General features: G+C 44.5%; 1 protein-coding gene across 1 annotated transcript in view; it reads left to right on the plus strand.

Annotated features, from left to right (window-relative positions):
• Window positions 1-282: 282 nt before the first annotated feature.
• The window catches only part of LOC110504898 (fibroblast growth factor 18-like), a 51,076-nt gene continuing 29,489 nt past the window's right edge, over window positions 283-21,869 (plus strand). Inside the window, exons 1-2 of the mRNA XM_036970494.2 lie at window positions 283-1,855; window positions 21,685-21,724. Coding sequence (XP_036826389.1) covers window positions 1,824-1,855; window positions 21,685-21,724 — 72 coding nt within the window. The 5' untranslated portion in view covers window positions 283-1,823. The remainder of the gene's footprint in view (window positions 1,856-21,684; window positions 21,725-21,869) is intronic.

Genomic DNA, 21,869 nt, shown 5'->3' on the forward strand with positions numbered 1-21,869 from the left:
TCTGAGGGCAAAAGTAACTCGCCTCTTTTATTCCCCAGGGAGTTGTGAAAGGTTGCAAAAGAGCAGAGAAACCCACATAAACCCGTATTTTGTGGAGATTTGTAAAAACTCAGCCTTGTTTCCACTTCCACTACTTGCAGCCAGTGACATGTCCAACACGGTTTTGCCGGAGTTGGTCGGCGTCACATAGCGACTGACTGATCTAATTTTGATCCATTAAGTGTGTGTGTGAGAGAGTGGGTGCGGAGAGAGAGAGCAGCAGAGGGAGAGGTGGCTGGTGATGGGAAGGAGGGAGGGAGCGGTGGATTGATCCACGGCTGTTAAAATCTTGTTCTGTTTTTTCTTGGAGTGAGGTTTGCGCCTGCCGACTGACTCGTCTATCCCATACAGCAATCCCATCCACGGTAAAGACAAGCTTTTTGCGGAAGGAAAATCTTTTCATTTTTTTGAAAGCGAAAACCAACATATATGTTGGAGCTGGAGAAAAGCCGCAGCTGTGTCCTTTTTGTGTTTTCCTCTCGCCACTGATTGGAAGGAAACAGAGAGAGAGAGAGGGAGAGAAGGTGCAGGTTCTTGGATCGATTTCTCAATGTGATTAGGTAAACGTCGTTTCAAGTGCTCGCATTCACTTTACCCTTATTTCTTTATCAACAGAAGTATACCCGTTTCTTCTGTTCTGCAACGCTCGGATCTTTGTACCAGCCAAAAACACGTTGTTGTTTTTTTCAGGAAAACTGCTAACTTTCTATTTAAAAAAAGATATAAAAAAAATATCAGATAGCTTTTTTTCCCCTTCGAACAGTTTCGAGGTGATGTAATCGTTCTGTGTTTTGGTTGGTATTGTGTCGGAGCTCTGGGAGGACTGCAGCCAGGCAACTTGCGGCTGAGACAGACGAGGAAGTCAGGGAAATCAGGTGCAAAGAGCGGCTTTCATTTCCGTGCTGTCGCGGGTGGCTGGGTCCGCCACCCAGTCACAGCTGTTCCCATCCTCTCCAATTCCCCCTCCCTCTATCACTACATCCCTCCTCTCTCTCACTCCCCCTCACCTCTTCCCTTTCATTCAACTCTCTCCATCTCCCTCTGAGCTGGACCGCTCCGGGCTTTTCTCCTCTCTACTGGACACTGTTGTTCGGTGTCCCCCGGGCCAGAGACTTCGTGACCCATCGTGGGGAAGTAGCCATGACCGAGCCCGCCCTGCAGCACCCGGCGCCCGCAGAGCCCCCTTCTCCACGCCGCCCTCGCCTCCAGCCCGTCCAGGTACCCCGCCTCCCACAGCGCCTTACCTTGCCTCGCAGGGACTAGATACCTCTTTCTGCGTCTCATATCTTCAAATTCGTCCAATGTGGAATTCTCTCAGAATAAAGTTATTGACCTAGTATAAACCTTATTGTAGCACCAAAACACCAGGACGAACGTGAATTACACATAACGTAGCGGGGGAGTCGATTGGACTTCAGCAGCTGTGAGCCGTGAAGGCGCTTTCACCTGTTCCTCTCAAGCCCGGAGGCTGCAGCTGTTTAATGTCCTAACCTCTCCCCGCGCTCCGCCCCTCCCCGCTCCACCAGCCATAGTGACAGCCAAGAAAGGTAGCCCTCTGGTCACAGTGGCACGGCCACCCCGCCCCGCACCGCCACACCCCGGCCCGCACCGCCACACCCCACCCACCGCAAACGGATGCCAACGAGAGTGTCCGCTGACTCTTTGACCCTCCACTCCATCCAGCGGATTATAAACACACAAGTAAACTCTCCGGACTGTCGGACCGGCTCTGACCGACAAGGAGACTGACTCTGGGCGAAGTTCCGTAGTGGAGGGGGGAAGAGATGCGGTCCCTTCTCTCCACGCTCGCTGTCTTGTAAGTCTCTCTAACAACACATTTCTCAATAATGTTATTGATATATAAAACAACTTATGTTTCAGTCATATATATATATAAGACTCAAACATAAATTGCTTTATATATAGGGTTTCTCTGGCTATTTATTTGACTATCTCTTCCCATATGTCACCATAGAAACGTTTCAAGATAGGTCAGGTTGTGATTGGCAAACGTTTCAGTGTCACTGGGTTAGAGTTTGGGCTACGCCACTCGGACATGTCATAAACACCTTTATAACCCTTATTGCTGGTGTTGTTGATGTTGACCAATTCAATTGGACCTCGGTTTATATGAAGTAGAGTACAGTAATTGGATTTAATCATAGTCTACACACTATCGCAAACATTCATTGGCTCATAGGCTACAACAATATCTAATGGAATAGGAAAATGCTGACATGCCAACTGCCACTGTGTTAAAGGATAGAGTGGAGTGCCTGCGGTTGACTATTTGAGGTGTGTCCCGTTAAAAGCCAGGAATTTATTTATCTTTCTTTGTGTCTTCTGTATTTCTCCCAGATGGCAGTCATCTCCAGATAGTTCTCATTCCCTTGCTCAGACAACCTGTACAGGTCTCTCTCTCTCTCTCTCTCTCTCTCTCTCTCTCTCTCTCTCTCTCTCTCTCTCTCTCTCTCTCATATTGATGTGAATCACACTGCTGCTCTCTCGTTAAGCTATTTACGATTTACGTATTGTGGTTGTTGTGGATGGCTGTTCACGAATCAAAATGTGTATTTGAACCCAATGATGGTTGAATTTAAGAAGTTTAAGCTGCCTATCAATCATTGTTTTTGAAACCAGTGGACAGCCAGTGAAAAATGCGCTCTTGCGACAGCAGCATAGTGCGGATCCCAGCCTATGGATAAAATTAAATGTGATAAAATAAATAAAAGCTGAAATGAATCATTCTCTCTACTATTATTCTGACATTTCACATAATTAAAATAAAGTGGTGATCCTAACTGACCTAAAATGGAATTTTAACTAGGATTAAATGTCAGTAATTGTGAATTATTTGGCTAAAGTGTATGTAAACTTCCGACTTCAACTGTATATATATATATACATACTACCATTCAAAAGTTTGGGGTCAGTTAGAAATGTCCTTGTTTTTGAAATAAAAGCACATTTTTTGTCCATTAAAATAACATCAAATTCATCAGAAATACAGTGTAGATATTGTTAATGTTGTAAATTACTATTGTAGCTGGAAACGGCAGATTCTTTAAATTGAATATCTACATAGGTGTACAGAGGCCCATTATCAGCAACCATCACTCCTGTGTTCCAATGGCACGTTGTGTTAGCTAATCCAAGTTTATCATTTTAAAAGGCTAATTGATCATGAGAAAACCCTTTTGCAATTCTATTAGCACAGCTGAAAACGGTTGTCCTGATTTAAAGGAGCAATAAAACTGGCCTTCTTTAGATTAGTTGAGTATCTGGAGCATCAGAATTTGTGGGTTCGATTACAGGCTCAAAATGGCCAGAAACAAAGTTGTTTCTTCTGGAACTCATCAGTCTATTCTTGTTCTGAGAAATGAAGGCAATTCCATGTGAGAAATTGCCAAGAAATTGAAGATCTCGTACAACACTGTGTACTACTACCTTCACAGAACAGCGCAAACTGGCTACAACCAGAATAGAAAGAGGAGTGGGAGGCCCCGGTGCACAACTGAGCAAGAGGACAAGTATATTAGAATGTCTAGTTTGAGAAACAGATGCCTCACAAGTCTTCAACTGGAAGATTCATTAAATAGATCCTGCAAAACAACAGTCTCACCGTCAATAGTGAAGAGACGAATCGAGGATGCTGGCCTTCTAGGCAGAGTTTCTCTGTCCGGTATCTGTGTTCTTTTGCCCATCTTAATCTTTTCTTTTTATTGGCCAGTCTGAGACGTGGCTTTTTCTTTGCAACTCTGCCTAGAAGACCAGCATCCTGGAGTCGCCTCTTCACTGTTGACGTTGAGACTGGTGTTTTGCGAGCACTATTTAAGGAAGCTTCAAAAACAAGGACATTTCTAAGGGACCCCAAACCTTTGAACAGTAGTGTATATATATTTAAACTCAGCAAAAAAAAAGAAACGTCCTTTCACTGTCAACTGCGTTAACACTTAACATGTGTAAATATTTGTGTGAACATAAGATTCAACAACTGAGACATAAATTGAACAAGTTCCATAGACATGTGACTAACAGAAATGGTATCTTGTGTGGCCACCAGCTGCATTAAGTACTGCAGTGCATCTCCGCCTCCTGGACTGCACCAGATTTGCCAGTTCTTGCTGTTACCCCACTCTTCCACCAATGCACCTGCAAGTTCCCGGATATTTCTGGTTGGAATGGCCCTAGCCCTCACCCTCCTATCCAACTGGTCCCAGACTTGCTCAATGGGATTGAGATCCGGGCTCTTCACTGGCTATGGCAGAACACTGACATTCCTGTCTTGCAGGAAATCACGCACAGAATGAGCAGTATGGTTGGTGGCATTGTCATGCTGGAGGGTCATGTCAGGATGAACCTGCAGGAAGGGTACCACATGAGGGAGGAGGATGTCTTCCCTCTAACCCACAGTGTTGAGATTGCCTGCAATGACAACAATCTCAGTCCGATGATGCTGTGACACACCGCTCCAGACCATGACGGACCCTCCACCTCCAAATCGATCCCACACCAGAGTACAGGCCTCAGTGTTATGCTCATTCCTTCGACGATAAACGCAAATCCGACCATCACCCCTGGTGAGACAAAACCGCAACTAGTCAGTGAAGAGCACTTTTTGCCAGTCCTGTCTGGTCCAGCGACGGTGGGTTTGTGCCCATAGGCAATGTTGTTGCCGGTGATGTCTGGTGAGGACCTGCCTTACAACAGGCCTACAAGCCCTCAGTCCAGCCTCTCTCAGCCTATTGCGAACAGTCTGAGCACTGAGGAAGGGATTGTGCATTCCTGGTGTAACTCATGCACTTGTTGTTGCCATCCTGTACTTGTCCCGCAGGTGTGATGTTCAGATGTACCGATCCTGTGCAGGTATTGTTACACGTGGTCTTCCACTGCGAGGACGATCAGCTGTTCGTCCTGTCTCCCTGTAGTGCTGTCTTAGGCATCTCACTGTACAGACATTGCAATTTATTACCCTGGCCACATCTGCAGTCCTCATGCCTCCTTGCAGCATGCCTAAGGTACGTTCACACAGATGAGCAGGGACCCTGTGCATCTTTTTTTTTTTCAGAGTCAGTAGAAAGGCCTCTTTCGTGTCCTAAGTTTTCATAACTGTGACATTAATTGCCTACCGTCTGTAAGCAGTTAGTGTCTTAACGACCGTTCCACACGCGCATGTTCATTAATTGTTTATGGTTCATTGAACAAGCATGGGAAACAGTGTTTAAACACTTTACAATGAAGATCTGCAAAGTTATATGGATTTTTACGAATTATCTTTGAAAGACAGATTCCTGAAATAGGGACATTTCTAATTTTTGTTGAGTTTATAAATACAGTACCAGTCAAAGGTTTGGACACACCTACTCATTCAAGGGTTTTCTTTATTTTTACTATTTTCTACATTGTGGAATAGTAGTGAGGACATCAAAACTATGAAACAACACATATGGAATCATGTGGTAACCAAACAAATGTCGAACAACAGAATCTTCGAGGGTAGCCACCCTTTGCCTTGACAGCTTTGTACACTCTTGGCGTTCTCTCAACCAGTTTCATGAGGCAGTCACTTGAAATGCATTTCAATTAACAGGTGTGCCTTGTTCATTTGTGGAATTTCTTTCCTTCTTCATGCATTTGAGCCAATCAGTTGTGTTGTGACAAGGTTGGGGGAGGAGGGGACCGCCACAGGAAAGGAAGGCCCAGAGTTACCTCTGCTGCAGAGGATAAGTTCATTAGAGTTACCAGCCTCATAAATTGCAGCCTAAAGAAATTGCAGCCGAGTTCAAGTAACAGACACATCTTAACATCATATGTTCATAGGAGACTGCGTGAATCAGGCCTTCATGGTTTATTTGCTGCAAAGAAACCACTACTAGAACACCAATAAGAAGAAGAGACTTTCTTGGGCCAAGAAACACAAGCAATGGACTTAGACCGGTGGAAAAATATCCTTTGGTCTGATGAGTCCAAATTTGAGATTTTTCTTTCCAACCGCCATGTCTTTGTGAGATGCAGAGTAGGTGAATTGATGATCTCTGCATGTGTGGTTCCGACCGTGAAGCATGGAGGAGGAGGTGTGATGGTGTGGGGGTGCTTCCCTGGTGACATTGTCAGTGATTTATTTAGAATTCAAGGCGCACATGGCTTCCACAGCACTCTGCAGAGATACACCATCCCATCTGGTTTGCACTTAGTGGGACTATACTTTTTTTTCTCAACTGGACAATGACCCACCTCCAGGCTGTGTAAGGGCTATTTGACCAGGATGGAAAATGGTGGATTGAGATGGTTTGGGATGAGTTGGACAGCAGACTGAAGGAAAAGCAGCCAACAAGTGCTCAGCATATGTGGGAATTCCTTCAAGACTGTTGGAAATGCATTCTTCAGGGAGCTGGTTGAGAGAACGCCAAGAGTGTGCAAAGCTGTCATCAAGGAAAAAGATGGCTACTTTGAAGAATCTTAAATGTAAAATATATTTAGATATGTGTTATTTCATAGTTCTGATGTCTTCACTACTTTTCCACAATGTAGAAAATAATAAAACAAAAAATAAATAAAGTTGAATGAGTAGCTGTGTTCTAACCTTTGACTGGTACTGTATATATTTCCATTGATTCTTGAAGAATATAACTTATATACTGTATGACTCATGGGCTTAGTTCAACTTTCACTCCCCATTAGAACCCAAAATATAAGCTTGTTTTTCTCCAGTGTTTATAAACATTGTAAATGTAAACAAACACTGTATATCCTCATAACATGGTATAAACCATAATGTTGATATCATGGATGGTCAGTCCTTGCATCCATAGCTCTGTCTGTTAATCTGAGAGTGGTTACATTTCTCCAGGCCCATCCCTCAGCTTTTTACCAAAACAGAGGCGGGGCAACCATTTTTGTATTGTTTCATCTGTGGATTGGCCCTTTAAACAGCTGCATGTTATCAAGATATCAAAGTGTCCCCAACAAAATGGTTAATAATAGGCCTATAACAAATGCAGCATATTGCATTCATTTTTCACATGTAAATAGCACTTTTCAGTAACTCGCAAAGCATGCCATTCCGTGAGCGCAGCATTTATTTTTAATCTCGAATCAATGAGGACAATCAGTCCTCCATGACAACAAAATCATAAACAACAGAGTAGGGCTGACTAATATGTCCATATTTGGGGGTTTATGCTCAGGTAAAACAATTTGGCTAATCTATACTTCCATATTTCCGAGTCCTATTCTTGAAGATCAAGGGGTGCAACATTTATTGGAATGACTGTAATTCTGATAACCAAAGTCTTTTAATGTAAATATATCATTTAATCATGATATTATATGTAGTAGAAAGCGATGGGTTAGTAGAAGCCTTCATAACCAACCCATAAAGTAAAATGTAACATCCATATATGGCCAGCTACGTAAACTTTAACATTGATTTATCCTGCAATAGATGTCATTCAATTGGTAACATACATTTTGTCTTCTTCTAATGCCTCTTAAGGGGAATGTAATCTAAAAGTAGCTGAATGTAATCAGATGTTTTGAGTAATCCAAAAGTTGCGTTAGTGATTACAATTCTGGACAGGTAAATAGTCACTGTAACTGATTACGTTTAGGCAATAACCTTCCCAACCTTGTTGCCAAAGCAAGTAAAATATATAATAAACAAAAGTGAAATAAACACTAAAAAATGAACAGTAAACATTACACTCACAAAGGTTCCAAAAGAATAAAGACATTTCAAATGTCACACTATATACAGTGTTGTAATGATGTGCAAATAGTGCAAATACAAAAGGGAAAATAATAAACATAAATATAGGTTGTATTTACAATGGTGTTTGTTCTTCACTAGTTGCCCTTTTCTTGTGGCAACAGGTCACACATCTTGCTGCTGTGATTGCACACTGTGGTATTTCACCCAACAGATATGAGAGTTTATCAAAATTAGATTTGTTTTCAAATTCTTTGCGGGCCTGTGTAATCTGAGGGAAATACGTGTCTCTAATGTGGTCATACGTTTGGCAGGAGGTTTGGAAATGCAGCTCAGTTTCCATCTCATTTTGTGGGCAGTGTGCACATGGCCTGTCTTCTCTTGAGAGCCAGGTCTGCCTTTGGCGGCCTTTCTCAATAGCAAGGCTATGCTCATTGAGTCTGTACATAGTCACTGTGGTCAGGTATTCTGTCACTGTGTACTCTCTGTTTAGGCCCAAATAGCATTCTAGTTTGCTCAGTTGTTTTGTAAATTCTTTCCAATGTGTCAAGTAATTATATTTTTGCTTTCTCGTGATTTGGTTGGGTCTAATTGTGCTGTTGTCCTGGGGCTCTGTGGGGTCTGTTTGTGTTTGTGAACAGAGCCCCAGGACCAGCTTGCTTAGGGGGGGGCTCTTCTCCAGGTGCATTTCTCTGTAGGTCATGGCTTTGTTATGGAAGGTTAGGGAATTTGGGAATCGCTTCCATTTTGATGGTTGTAGAATTTAACAGCTATTTTCTGGATTTTGATAATTAGCGGGTATCGACCTAATTCTGCTCTGAGTTATGTTGTATATATTTTTGCAGAATTATGCATGCAGTCTGAATTTGGTGTTTGTCCCATTTTGTGAATTCTTGGTTGGTGAGCGAACCCCAAACCTCACAACCATAAAGAACAATGGGTTCTATAATTGATTCAAGTGTATTTTGTCAGATCCTAATTGGTATGTTGAATGTTATGTTCCTTTTGATGGCATAGAAGGCCCTTCTTGCCTTGTCTCGCAGATCGTTCACAGCTTTGTAGAAGTAACCTGTGGTGCTGATGTTTAGGCTGAGATATGTATTGAGGTATTGTTTTGTGTGTGCTCTAGGGCAACGGTGTCTAGATGGAATTTGTATTCACCTTTTTTGGAACACCATTATTTTTGTCTTACTGAGATTTACTGTCAGGGCCCAGTTCTGACAGAATCTGTGCAGAAGATCTACGTGCTGCTGTAGGCCTTCCTTTGTTGGGGACAGAAGCACCAGATCATCAGCAAATAGTAGACATTTGACTTCAGATTCTAGTAGGGTAAGGCCGGGTGCTGCAGATGGTTCTAGTACCCTCGCCAATTCCTTGATATATATGTTGAAGAGGGTGGGGCTTAAGCTGCATCCCTGTCGCCCTGTGGAAAAAAAATAAATGTGTGTGTTTTTTGCCAATTTTAACCGCACACTTGTTGTTTGTGTACATGGATTTTATAATGTTGTATGTTTTTCCCCCAACACCACTTTCTATCCATTTGTATAGCAGAGCCTCATGCCAAACTGAGTCAAAAGCTTTTTTGAAATCAACAAAGCACGAGAAGACTTTGCCTTTGTTTTGGTTTGTTTATTTGTCAATTAGGGTGTGCAGGGTGAATACATGGTCTGTCGTACGGTAAGTTGGTAAAAGCCAATTTGACATTTGTTCAGTACATTGTTTTCGATGAGGAAATGTATGATTCTGCTGTTAAAGATAATGAAGAGGATTTTCCCAAGGTTGCTGTTGATGCATATCCCACGGTAGTTATTGGGGTCAAATTTGTCTCAATTTTTGTGGATTGGGATGATCAGTCCTTGGTTACAAATACTGGGGAAAATGCCAGAGCTGAGGATGATTTTAAAGAGTTTAAATAGAATCTCTCTCTCATTTGAATTGGCCACACCCCACAGGAAGCAGAATGTCTTATTTATTTTACACATCACTACACATCTTTATTTTGACATCATGTGTGGTTTCCAATGTCATGTAGCATTATATAATTGCATACATTAGATCAAACATTGCCATATAGAAGAGACAATCTAACATCTCATGACAATTGAAAAATACTGTATGATATGTGTATTTTTTGCATTAAAAAGTTGTAGATAATTTTGATAAAATGATTTGTCAAATGAAAGAGACTGTCATGTTTCACATCTCATCTGAATTGGTTTGTCTTTTTGACAAGATGGCGACGAAAGACATGGTAGCCCTGTTTCTAGCTCCTAGCCAGCTCTGCAGTATTTTATGTGTGTGTAACATTTCCTACAGTATTTGCTTAGAATGTTTCTTGCATTATTAGCTTCAGCCGAAAATAACTTTTGGATATTAGATCGGCGGTCACTCACAAGCATTTCAAACAGATATGCAACTTCCCTGAACTGGATCCTTTGTTTGAACTTCCCAAGGCAATCCCATTCATCCCAGGGGCTGCTCCAAGACGCTGTCACCAGAGAGGAGGAGTAAGAAGTTGGCTTCTTATTGACTCAGGAGGCGTGCATACCATCCATCGCTCCGAGTATACAGTATAGCTTGCTAATGTTCAGTCCCTGGGACAATAAAGTAGACGAGCTCCAAAGAGACGTCAGGGACCGTAACATACTCTGTTTCACGGAGTCTTGTCTCTCTCCAGATATACTGTCCCTGTTCATTTGGACAGCAGGGTTCTCCATCCATTGCGCAGACAGGAAGAAAGAACTCTCTGGGAAAAAGAAAGGTGGAGGTGTATGTTTCATGATTAACCTCTGTCTTCAATTTTCACCTGAAATGATATACTCAAATCTAACTGCCTGTAGCTCAGGCCCTGAAGCAACGATATGCCTATTCTTGGTACCATTTGAAAGGAAACACTTTGAAGTTTGTGGAAATGTAAAAGGAATGTACAGTAGAAGAATATAACACAATAGATCGGGTTAAAGATAATACAACGAAAAAAAACAACTGTTCTTTTGTATTTTTTTGTACCATCATCTTTGAAATGCAAAAGAAAGGCCATAATGTATGTGCAGTGTGTGTGTGTGTGCAACGTTTTAAACTGATCCAATGAAACATTGCATTTCTGTTTAAAAATTTGCATCAAGACTGCCCAAATATGCCTATTGTTTATTAATAACTTTTATGTTCAAAATTGTGCACTCTCCTCAAACAATAGTATGGTATTCTTTCACTGTAATAGCTACTGTAAATTGGACAGTGTAGTTAGATTAACAAGAATTTAAGCTTTCTGCCAATATCAGATATGTCTATGTCCTGTGAATTTTTTTGTTACTTACAACCTCATGCTAATCACATTAGCCTATGTTAGTTCAACTGTCCCATGGAAGTGACGCTGATCCCAAATAAGTTTTTAACTACCCATTGTGTGATTGTGGTAACATACAGGAATTTAAGTCCTTTTGTCCTCCCGATCTGGATTATCAAATGCCGACCGCATTACCTCCCGAGATAATTCTCTCAAGGAACTACACTGGACTTTGTACAAACTGGAAACCGCATATCCTGAGGCTGCATAAATGTATTGGAAATTTGCTGGAAATTTGAATAAACGAAATCTGAGGAAATCACTACCGAAGTTCTTTCAACATATCTCCTGTGCACTTTTGCCCATTGCTACTACCCCTTCTGGGACGGGGACAAGGCCCTCCCTTTGGTAAATCAGATCATGCCACTATTTGGATTCACCTCTACTATAGGCAGAAACTTAAACAGGAAGTAACCATGATAAGGACTGTTAAACATTGGTCAGACCAATTGGAATCTATGCTTCAAGATTGTTTTGATCACACGGTCTGGGATATGTTCCGGGTTGCCTTTGAGAGTAGCATTGATGTATACACTGACTTGGTGACTGAGTTAATCAGGAAGTGCATAGAGGATGTTGTTCCCACTGTGATGATCAGAACTTATCCAAGTCAAAAACCATAGATAGATGGCACCATTCGTGCAAAACTGAAAACTCGAACCACCGCATTTAACCACAGCAAGGTGACTGGGGACATGGACATATACAAGCCCTCCGTAAGGCAATCAAACAGGCAAAACGTCAGTACAGGGATGAAGTGGAGTCGCAATTAAACGGCTCAGACACAAGACGTATGTGGCAGGAACACAAGACAATCCCAGGATATAAAGGGAAACGCAGCCACGTTGCGGAGACCGATGCCCTTCTTCCGGACAAGCTAAATACCTTCTTTGCCCGCTTCGAGAAAAACACAAGGGATGTGAGCTCTCGTACTCCATGGTATACGTGAGTAAGACGTTTAAGCGTGTTAACCCTCGTGAGGCTGCCGGCCCAGGCCAGCGGGGATCTGAGCCGCGTTCTCAGAGCATATGTACAGAGAGTTTACAGATATATTCAATCTCTCCCTATCCCATTTGTTTCAAGATGTCCACCATTGTTCCTGTACCCAAGAAAGCAAAGGTAACTGAACTAAATGACTATGGGCCTGTAGCATTCACTTCTGAAGTGCTTTGAGAGGCTAGTTAAGGATCACATCACCTTCACCTTCACCTTACCCAACACCCTAGACCCACTACAATTTGCATACAGCCCCAACAGATCCAAGGATGATGCAATCACCATCACACTGCACACTACACACTGCCCTATTCCATCTGGACAAGATGAATATCTAAGTAAGAATGCAGTTCATCGGCTACAGCTCAGCCTTCAATACCATAGTGCCCTGCAAGCTCAACACTAAGCTCGGGGCCCTGGGAATGGCCCCCAGCCCTGTGTAACTGGGTCCTGGACTTCCTGACGGGCTGACTCCAGGTGGTGAAGATAGGCAACAACACCTCCACTATGCTGATCTGCTAAAACGGTGCCCCACAGGGGTGTGTGCTCAGCCCTCTCCCGTACTCCCTGTTCACCTATGACTGCGTGGCCACTCACATCTCCAACTTAATCATCAAGTTTGCAGATGACACAACAGTGGTAAGCCTGATTACTAACAAGAGCACATCGACAGGGAGGAAGATGAAGCATTTGGGCTTGTCCCATAAGACCCTCACAAACTTCTACAGATGCACCATTGAGAGCATTCTGTCGGGCTGTATCACCGCCTGGTATGGCAATTGCACCATCCGCTACCACAGGGCTCTCCAGAGGATGGTGCGGTCAACCCAACTCATCACCGGAGGCACACTGCCTGCCCTCCAGGACATCTACAGCACCCGGTGTCACAGGAAGGCTAAGAAGATCATCAAGGACCTCAGACACCTGAACCATGGCCTGTTCACCTCGCTACCGTCTAGAAGGCAGATAGAGTACAGGTCTTAAAAATAAAGTTAAAATCTTCATCATTCTACACACAATACCCCATAACGACAAAGGTAAAACAGGTCTTTTGATATTAAAAATAAAAAACAGAAATACCTTATCTACATAAGTATTCAGACCCTTTGCTCTGAGACTCGAAATTGAGCTCAAGTGGATCCTGTTTCCATTGATCATCCTTGAGATGTTTCTACAACTTGATTGAAGTCCACCTGTAGTAAATTCAATTGATTCGACTTGATTTGGAAAGGCACACACCTGTCTATATAAAGGTCCAACAGTTGACAGTGCATGCAGAGCAAAAACCATTCCATGAGGTCGAAGGAATTGTCCGTAGAGCTCTGAGACAGGATTGTGTCGAGACACATATCTGGGGAAGGGTACCAAAACATTTCTGCAGCATTGAAAGTCCCCAAGAACACAGTGGCCTCCATCATTCTTAAATGGAAAGTGTTTGGAACCACCAAGACTCATCCCAGAGCTGGTCGCCCGGCCAAACTGAGCAATTGGAGGAGAAGGGCCTTGGTCAGGGAGGTGACCAAGAACCCGATGTTCACTCTGACAGAGCTCCAGAGTTCCTCTGTGGAGTTTGGAGAACCTTCCAGAAGGACAACCATCTCTGCAGTACTCCACCAATCAGGCCTTTTTGGTAGAGTGGCCAGACAGAAGCCACTCCTCAGTAAAAGGCACATGACAGCCCGATTGGTTTGCCAAAAGGCACCTAAAGACTCTCAGACCATGAAAAACAAGATTCTCTGGTCTGATGAAACCAAGATTGAACTCTTTCACCTCTGGAGGAAACCTGGCACCATCCCTACAATGAAGCATGGTGGTGGCAGCGTTTTTTAGCCACAGGGAGTGGGAGACTAGTGAGGTTCGAGGGAAAGATGAAAAGAGCTAAGTCCTTGATGAAAACCTGCTCCAGAGCGCGCAGGACCTCAGACTGGGGCTACGGTTCACCTTCCAACAGGACAGAGACGCTAAGCACACAGCCAAGACAATGCAGGAGTGGCTTCTGGAGAAGTCTCTAAATGTCCTTGAGTGGCCCATCCAGAGCACAGACTTGAACCCAATCAAACATCTCTGGAGAGACCTGAAGATAGCTGTACAGCGATGCTCCCCATCCAACCTGCCAGATCTTGAGAGGATTTGCAGAGAAGAATAGAAGAAACTCCCAAAATACAGGTGTGCCAAGCTTGTAGCGTCATACCCAAGAAGACTCGAGGCTGTAATTTCTGCCAAAGTACTGAGTAAAGGGTCTGAATACTTATGTAAATGCAATATTTCAGGTTTATTTTATATTTTTTTTCAAAGATTTCTTAAAACCTGTGTTTGCTTTGTCATTATGGGGTATTGTGTATAGATTGAGAAGGTAAAAACAATTTAATCAATTTTAGAATAAGGCTGTCAGGTAACAAAATGTGGAAAAAGTCAAGGGGTCTGAATACTTTCCGAATGCACTGTACATAGTCACTGAACACTGATCACTTCAATAATGTTTACATACTGTTTTACCCATTTTATTCTGTATGTTTATACACTGAGTGTACAAAACATTAGGAACACAATGCTTTTTCCATGACGGTCTGACTGACCAGGGGAATCCAAGTGTAAGCTATGATCCCTTATTGATGTCACCTGTTAAATCTGCTTCAAATCATTGCAGATAAAGGGGAGGACACAGGATTTGTTAACCTTGAGAAAATTGAGACATGGATTGTGTATGTGTACCATTCAACGGGTGATTGGGCAAGACAAAAGATTTAAGTGCCTTTGAACACGGTATGGTAGTAGGTGCCAGGCGCACCGGTTTGTGTGTCAAAAACTGTATCGCTGCTGGGTTTTTCATGCTCAACTGTTTCCCGTGTGTATCAAGAATGGTCCACCACCCAAAGGACATCCAGCCAACTTGACACAACTATGGGAAGCATTGGAGTCAACATGGGCCAGCATCCCTGTAGAACACTTTTGACACCATGCTTGACTAATTGAGGCTGTTCTGAGGGCAAAAGGGGGTGCAAATCAATATTAGTAAGGTGTTCTTAATGTTTTGTACACTCAGTGTACTGTATTCTAGTCAAGGCTCATCCTATATAACTACTGCTGTACGCAACTTTTCTATTCATATACTGTCCATACTGTCTATACACACCATCCTTTATAACTTACTGCTGTACACACAGCAGAAATTCCGAATTGAGTCCAACCCTGCTCGACACAAACATGGGTTCAATGGTCTAGCCTCTGACCACTGCTGCACGCTGGGGCCTATAATGCTATTCCTCTAAAACCACTGCTGCACGCTGGGGCCTATAGTGCTATTCTTCTGAAACTGCTGCTGTACGCTGGTACCTATAGTGCTATTCTTCTAAAACCACTGCTGCACGCTGGGGCCTATAGTGTTATTCCTCTAAAACCACTGCTGCACACTGGGGCCTATAGTGCTATTCCTCTAAAACCACTGCTGCACACTGGGGCCTATAGTGCTATTCCTCTAAAACCACTGCTGCACGCTGGGGCCTATAATGCTATTCTTCTAAAACCACTGCTGCACGCTGGGGCCTATAGTGCTATTCTTCTGAAACTGCTGCTGTACGCTGGGGCCTATAATGCTATTCCTCTAAAACCACTGCTGCACACTGGGGCCTATAGTGCTATTCTTCTGAAACTGCTGCTGTACGCTGGGGCCTATAGTGCTATTCCTCTAAAACCACTGCTGCACACTGGGGCCTATAGTGCTATTCTTCTGAAACTGCTGCTGTACGCTGGGGCCTATAGTGCTATTCCTCTAAAACCACTGCTGCACACTGGGGCCTATAGTGCTATTCCTCTAAAACCACTGCTGCACACTGGGGCCTATAGTGCTATTCTTCTGAAACTGCTGCTGTACGCTGGTACCTATAATGCTATTCCTCTAAAACCACTGCTGCACACTGGGGCCTATAGTGCTATTCTTCTAAAACCACTGCTGCACCCTGGGGCCTATAGTGCTATTCTTCTAAAACCACTGCTGCACGCTGGGGCCTATAGTGCTATTCTTCTGAAACTGCTGCTGTACGCTGGGGCCTATAGTGCTATTCCTCTAAAACCACTGCTGCACGCTGGGGCCTATAGTGCTATTCCTCTAAAACCACTGCTGCACGCTGGGGCCTATAGTGCTATTCCTCTAAAACCACTGCTGCACACTGGGGCCTATAGTGCTATTCCTCTAAAACCACTGCTGCACACTGGGGCCTATAGTGCTATTCCTCTAAAACTGCTGCTGCACACTGGGGCCTATAGTGCTATTCTTCTAAAACTGCTGCTGCACACTGGGGCCTATAGTGCTATTCCACTAAAACCACTGCTGCACACTGGGGCCTATAGTGCTATTCCTCTAAAACCACTGCTGCACGCTGGGGCCTATAATGCTATTCCTCTAAAACCACTGCTGCACACTGGGGCCTATAATGCTATTCCTCTAAAACCACTGCTGCTGTACGCTGGGGCCTATAGTGCTATTCCTCTAAAACCATTGCTGCACACTGGGGCTTATAGTGCTATTCCTCTAAATCCACTGCTGCATGCTGGGGCCTATAGTGTTATTCCCCTAAAACCACTGCTGCACCCTAGGGCCTATAGTGCTATTCCTCTAAAACCACTGCTGCACGCTGGGGCCTATAATGCTATTCCTCTAAAACCACTGCTGCACGCTGGGGACTATAGTGCTATTCCTCTAAAACCACTGCTGCACGCTGGGGACTATAGTGCTATTCCTCTAAAACCACTGCTGCATGCTGGGACCTATAGTGCTATTCCTCTAAAACCACTGCTGCACGCTGGGGACTATAGTGCTATTCCTCTAAAACCACTGCTGCACACTGGGGCCTATAGTGCTATTCCTCTAAAACCACTGCTGCACGCTGGGGCCTATAGTGCTATTCCTCTAAAACCACTGCTGCACGCTGGGGACTATAGTGCTATTCCTCTAAAACCACTGCTGCATGCTGGGACCTATAGTGCTATTCCTCTAAAACCATTGCTGCACACTGGGGCCTATAGTGCTATTCCTCTAAAACCATTGCTGCACACTGGGGCCTATAGTGCTATTCCTCTAAAACCACTGCTGCACGCTGGGGACTATAGTGCTATTCCTCTAAAACCACTGCTGCACGCTGGTACCTATAGTGCTATTCCTCTAAAACCACTGCTGCACACTGGGGCCTATAGTGCTATTCCTCTAAAACCACTGCTGCACGCTGGGGACTATAGTGCTATTCCTCTAAAACCACTGCTGCACGCTGGGGACTATAGTGCTATTCCTCTAAAACCACTGCTGCACGCTGGGGACTATAGTGCTATTCCTCTAAAACCACTGCTGCACGCTGGGGCCTATAGTGCTATTCCTCTAAAACCACTGCTGCACGCTGGGACCTATAGTGCTATTCCTCTAAAACCACTGCTGCACACTGGGGCCTATAGTGCTATTCCTCTAAAACCACTGCTGCACACTGGGGCCTATAGTGCTATTCTTTTAAAACTGCTGCTGCACACTGGGGCCTATAGTGCTATTCCTCTAAAACCACTGCTGCACACTGGGGCCTATAGTGCTATTCCTCTAAAACCACTGCTGCACACTGGGGCCTATAGTGCTATTCCTCTAAAACCACTGCTGCACACTGGGGCCTATAGTGCTATTCTTCTAAAACCACTGCTGCACGCTGGGGCCTATAGTGCTATTCCTCTAAAACCACTGCTGCACACTGGGGCCTATAGTGCTATTCCTCTAAAACCACTGCTGCACACTGGGGCCTATAGTGCTATTCCTCTAAAACCACTGCTGCACACTGGGGCCTATAGTGCTATTCTTCTAAAACTGCTGCTGCACACTGGGGCCTATAGTGCTATTCCTCTAAAACCACTGCTGCACGCTGGTACCTATAGTGCTATTCCTCTAAAACCACTGCTGCACACTGGGGACTATAGTGCTATTCCTCTAAAACCACTGCTGCACGCTGGGGACTATAGTGCTATTCCTCTAAAACCACTGCTGCACGCTGGGGCCTATAGTGCTATTCCTCTAAAACCACTGCTGCACGCTGGGACCTATAGTGCTATTCCTCTAAAACCACTGCTGCACACTGGGGCCTATAGTGCTATTCCTCTAAAACCACTGCTGCACGCTGGGACCTATAGTGCTATTCCTCTAAAACCACTGCTGCACACTGGGGCCTATAGTGCTATTCCTCTAAAACCACTGCTGCACACTGGGGCCTATAGTGCTATTCTTTTAAAACTGCTGCTGCACACTGGGGCCTATAGTGCTATTCCTCTAAAACCACTGCTGCACACTGGGGCCTATAGTGCTATTCCTCTAAAACCACTGCTGCACACTGGGGCCTATAGTGCTATTCCTCTAAAACCACTGCTGCACACTGGGGCCTATAGTGCTATTCTTCTAAAACTGCTGCTGCACACTGGGGCCTATAGTGCTATTCCTCTAAAACCACTGCTGCACACTGGGGCCTATAGTGCTATTCCTCTAAAACCACTGCTGCACACTGGGGCCTATAATGCTATTCCTCTAAAACCACTGCTGCATGCTGGGGCCTATAGTGCTATTCCTCTAAAACCACTGCTGCACACTGGGGCCTATAGTGCTATTCCTCTAAAACCACTGCTGCACACTGGGGCCTATAATGCTATTCCTCTAAAACCACTGCTGCACACTGGGGCCTATAGTGCTATTCCCCTAAAACCACTGCTGCACACTGGGGCCTATAGTGCTATTCTTCTGAAACTGCTGCTGCACGCTGGGACCTATAGTGCTATTCCTCTAAAACCACTGCTGCACGCTGGGGCCTATAGTGCTATTCCTCTAAAACCACTGCTGCTGTACGCTGGGGCCTATAGTGCTATTCCTCTAAAACCACTGCTGCTGTACGCTGGGACCTATAGTGCTCTTCCTCTAAAACCACTGCTGCACGCTGGGGCCTATTACTGCTTTTACCACCACTGGGACTTACTTCTCTGCTGCTCAAACCACAACTCCGCTCTGAGGCCTACTGTTCCGCGCTGAGGCCTACCACCCTAACCGTTTCTCAACACTGAGACCCACTACCTCAACCACTGCTCCATTCTGCAGCCCACAACCTTCACCATTACTCCACGCTAGAGCGCCATAGTGAGGCCCACTATACCTTAAAGTCTACTTCACATGGGAGACCTTCAGAGATGCAGGTTTATGATGTCAGCTACATGCTTTTTTTGCCAAAAGTGTAACTAGGCTCTCCTTCTGTCCCTCTTCTAGAACTATACCGCCCTCATAATGTCTCTTCTACTCTCTCGCGTTGTTATTCTCCCCGTCTTCTTTCTCTCTTCTCTGCCATTCTCTGCTTTCTCTCTCTCCTCTCTCTCTCTCTTTCTCACTGGCATAGTGTGTCTTTGGTCAGGGGAGAGAGGTAGAATCCAGAACTGAAGCACTGTACTCTGTCTCCTCTGCAGTAGTGATGTTTTAACAGCTGAGAGTCCTCACAATGCATAGACACCGTCACCTTTTCAGCTGTGCAGGCAGAATGCAGCTTTGGTTTCCCTGGTGTCTGCATCTGTTATCAGCCTCTATGAGCTGATACACCAGCTAAGGGAAAGACAATCAGTGCACTGTTGCATCTGAGGAGTTTGGCTTCTTGTGTGTTTGGGTTGGTGGGGTTTGTAGTATGTGGGTTGAGTGAGTTAAGAGTGAGGTACATGTATCATCAGTGGCTGGATCAGAGACTCTTCTCTTCTTCACGTTCTGTCATGCCATAGAATATGGGGACACCCCTCTTTCTCCAGACACTGTATATCTAGAGGATGAGTATAATAATGTCCTCTCTCTCTCTCTCTCTCGCTCTCTCTCTCTCTCTCTCTCTCTCTCTCGTGCATCAGTCTTTGCTTTAGTCCAGCTGTCAGCTGCCTGCTGCCAGCGTGCACACACATACACAACCTGCACATCTGTGTGTGTGAGGCCATGACTGTGTGGGGGAGTCTCCTCCATCCCTAAACACTGAGCATATGGGAGAGGAGCGATACGGAGGGAGGGGGTCGAGAGCTAGAACAGGGGTAGGGAGAGAGGGAGACATGGGAGATATGGGAGAAGGACAAAGAGAGTGAACAGATAGAAGAGAAGAGGAAAACATGTGTACTGCATTTGGGGTGATTCCATGCCACCATGGCCTAAAAATGTTTCATTTTCACATAAAAACTTAATTGTGAGGAAGGATGCTTTTTACATTTGAAAATCATTTGAAAATCATGTTGAAAGTGTGCATTTTTGGTCCTTTTTAGCGAAACTCCATATTTTAGAGCAGACTATTAGGAGTATAATGACACCGGGGTGTTTGGGGTCTGTATCATGTACACTTCATTGCTCATTATAGCATGTAGAGGTCTGAAAAGGGCTTAAAATGGCCACTTTCTTCAGGATTTTCTCAAAAATGTTTTGTGATACAAATGTAAAAAGCATATCAAACAGCCTTCCATGCTGACATGGAATCACCCATTTGTCAACACTTCACTTAACAAGCTTGCTACTCTGTCTCTGTGTTCTACACTACAACACAGAGAGAGAGACAGGGAGAGAGGTAGAGAGGGAGAGAGAGGGAGAGAGAGGCAGCGAGAGAGAAAGTCAGAGAGCGAGGGGGTGCATGTACTTCTCCACAGCATCAGTAACAGACAACACAGCCCATCTCTCTCTACCACCACACCATTCTACATCTGCTTTAGCAGCCCAGCTGAAAGCCTCCACACACACACACACACAAAAACACACACACAGTCATGTGACCTTCTGGCCACCTCCACCATGGCACATTCCAGTCATGTAGAGGTCAAGCGGTGGTTGAGTGGGAGAGGTGTCAGTCAGTCAGTCAGAGGGCTGAGGGTTTTCCTGCTGCTCTGATGGAGGAAAACATGTAGACTGGGTGTTGTCCCCGACTGTCCCTGGATGTCTGTCTGTCTGTCTCGCATGTCGCCGTGCCAACCACACACCACCCTGTTCTGTGACTAATCACCCCCCCCCCCCCCCCCCCCCCCCCAGAGAAAGAGAGGGAGAAGGAGAGAGAGGAAAGAAAAGATGGAGAGAGAAAGAAGGAAAGTCTGAGTGTCTGGTGTCTGGATCTGGGCATTTGGACTCCAAAGGCAGGGATGAAGAGGAGCCAATGGAACCTCATTGCCATTTCCTTTCAAAATACAAAAGAACATGACAAAACATTGAACAGAACAGGTAGTAAGACAACTAAAAATCAGTTACCTACACAATATAGATAGGAAAAGGTTAAACATTAAGTAACCTTTGTTTTTCTTTTATCTTTAAAAGTAACGTCAAAAGGCAGTGCTGGCCATATCTCCACTAGATGATGCTGTTGATAGTCACCTAAAGTGACCTCTTCTAAGGTCAAGGGTCAAGGCTGGTGGTTCTGCTGGTATCAGAATAAGGGTGTCTGTTGTGATAACAGAAGTCCAGTGAGAAACTTCCTCTGGTTAGCCAAGAATAGGTCTCAGTGTTGTGAAATGGACGAGACAGATGGAAGGAAAGGAATCACTGGCTCTGAGATATGCAGATACCCTTTATCCTAAACCTATTGTCCCTTTCCAGATGTATCCAGATGTTGCTGGTGATGTGCAATCCATTGCAGGTGAGTACATAAGTGGATGTGAGTAGGTGTGTGTATGTGATTACATGTTTGCATGTGTGTACATGTGTTTTGTCAGTAAATCATGTAGACAAAAGCATCGGTGGACCTATAGATTTTGTGTCATGTTACCTGTCGTTCCCCAGGA

The sequence above is a fragment of the Oncorhynchus mykiss genome, chromosome 25, assembly GCF_057628025.1.
Source record: "Oncorhynchus mykiss isolate SJ-2025 chromosome 25, ASM5762802v1, whole genome shotgun sequence".
NCBI lineage: Eukaryota > Metazoa > Chordata > Actinopteri > Salmoniformes > Salmonidae > Oncorhynchus > Oncorhynchus mykiss.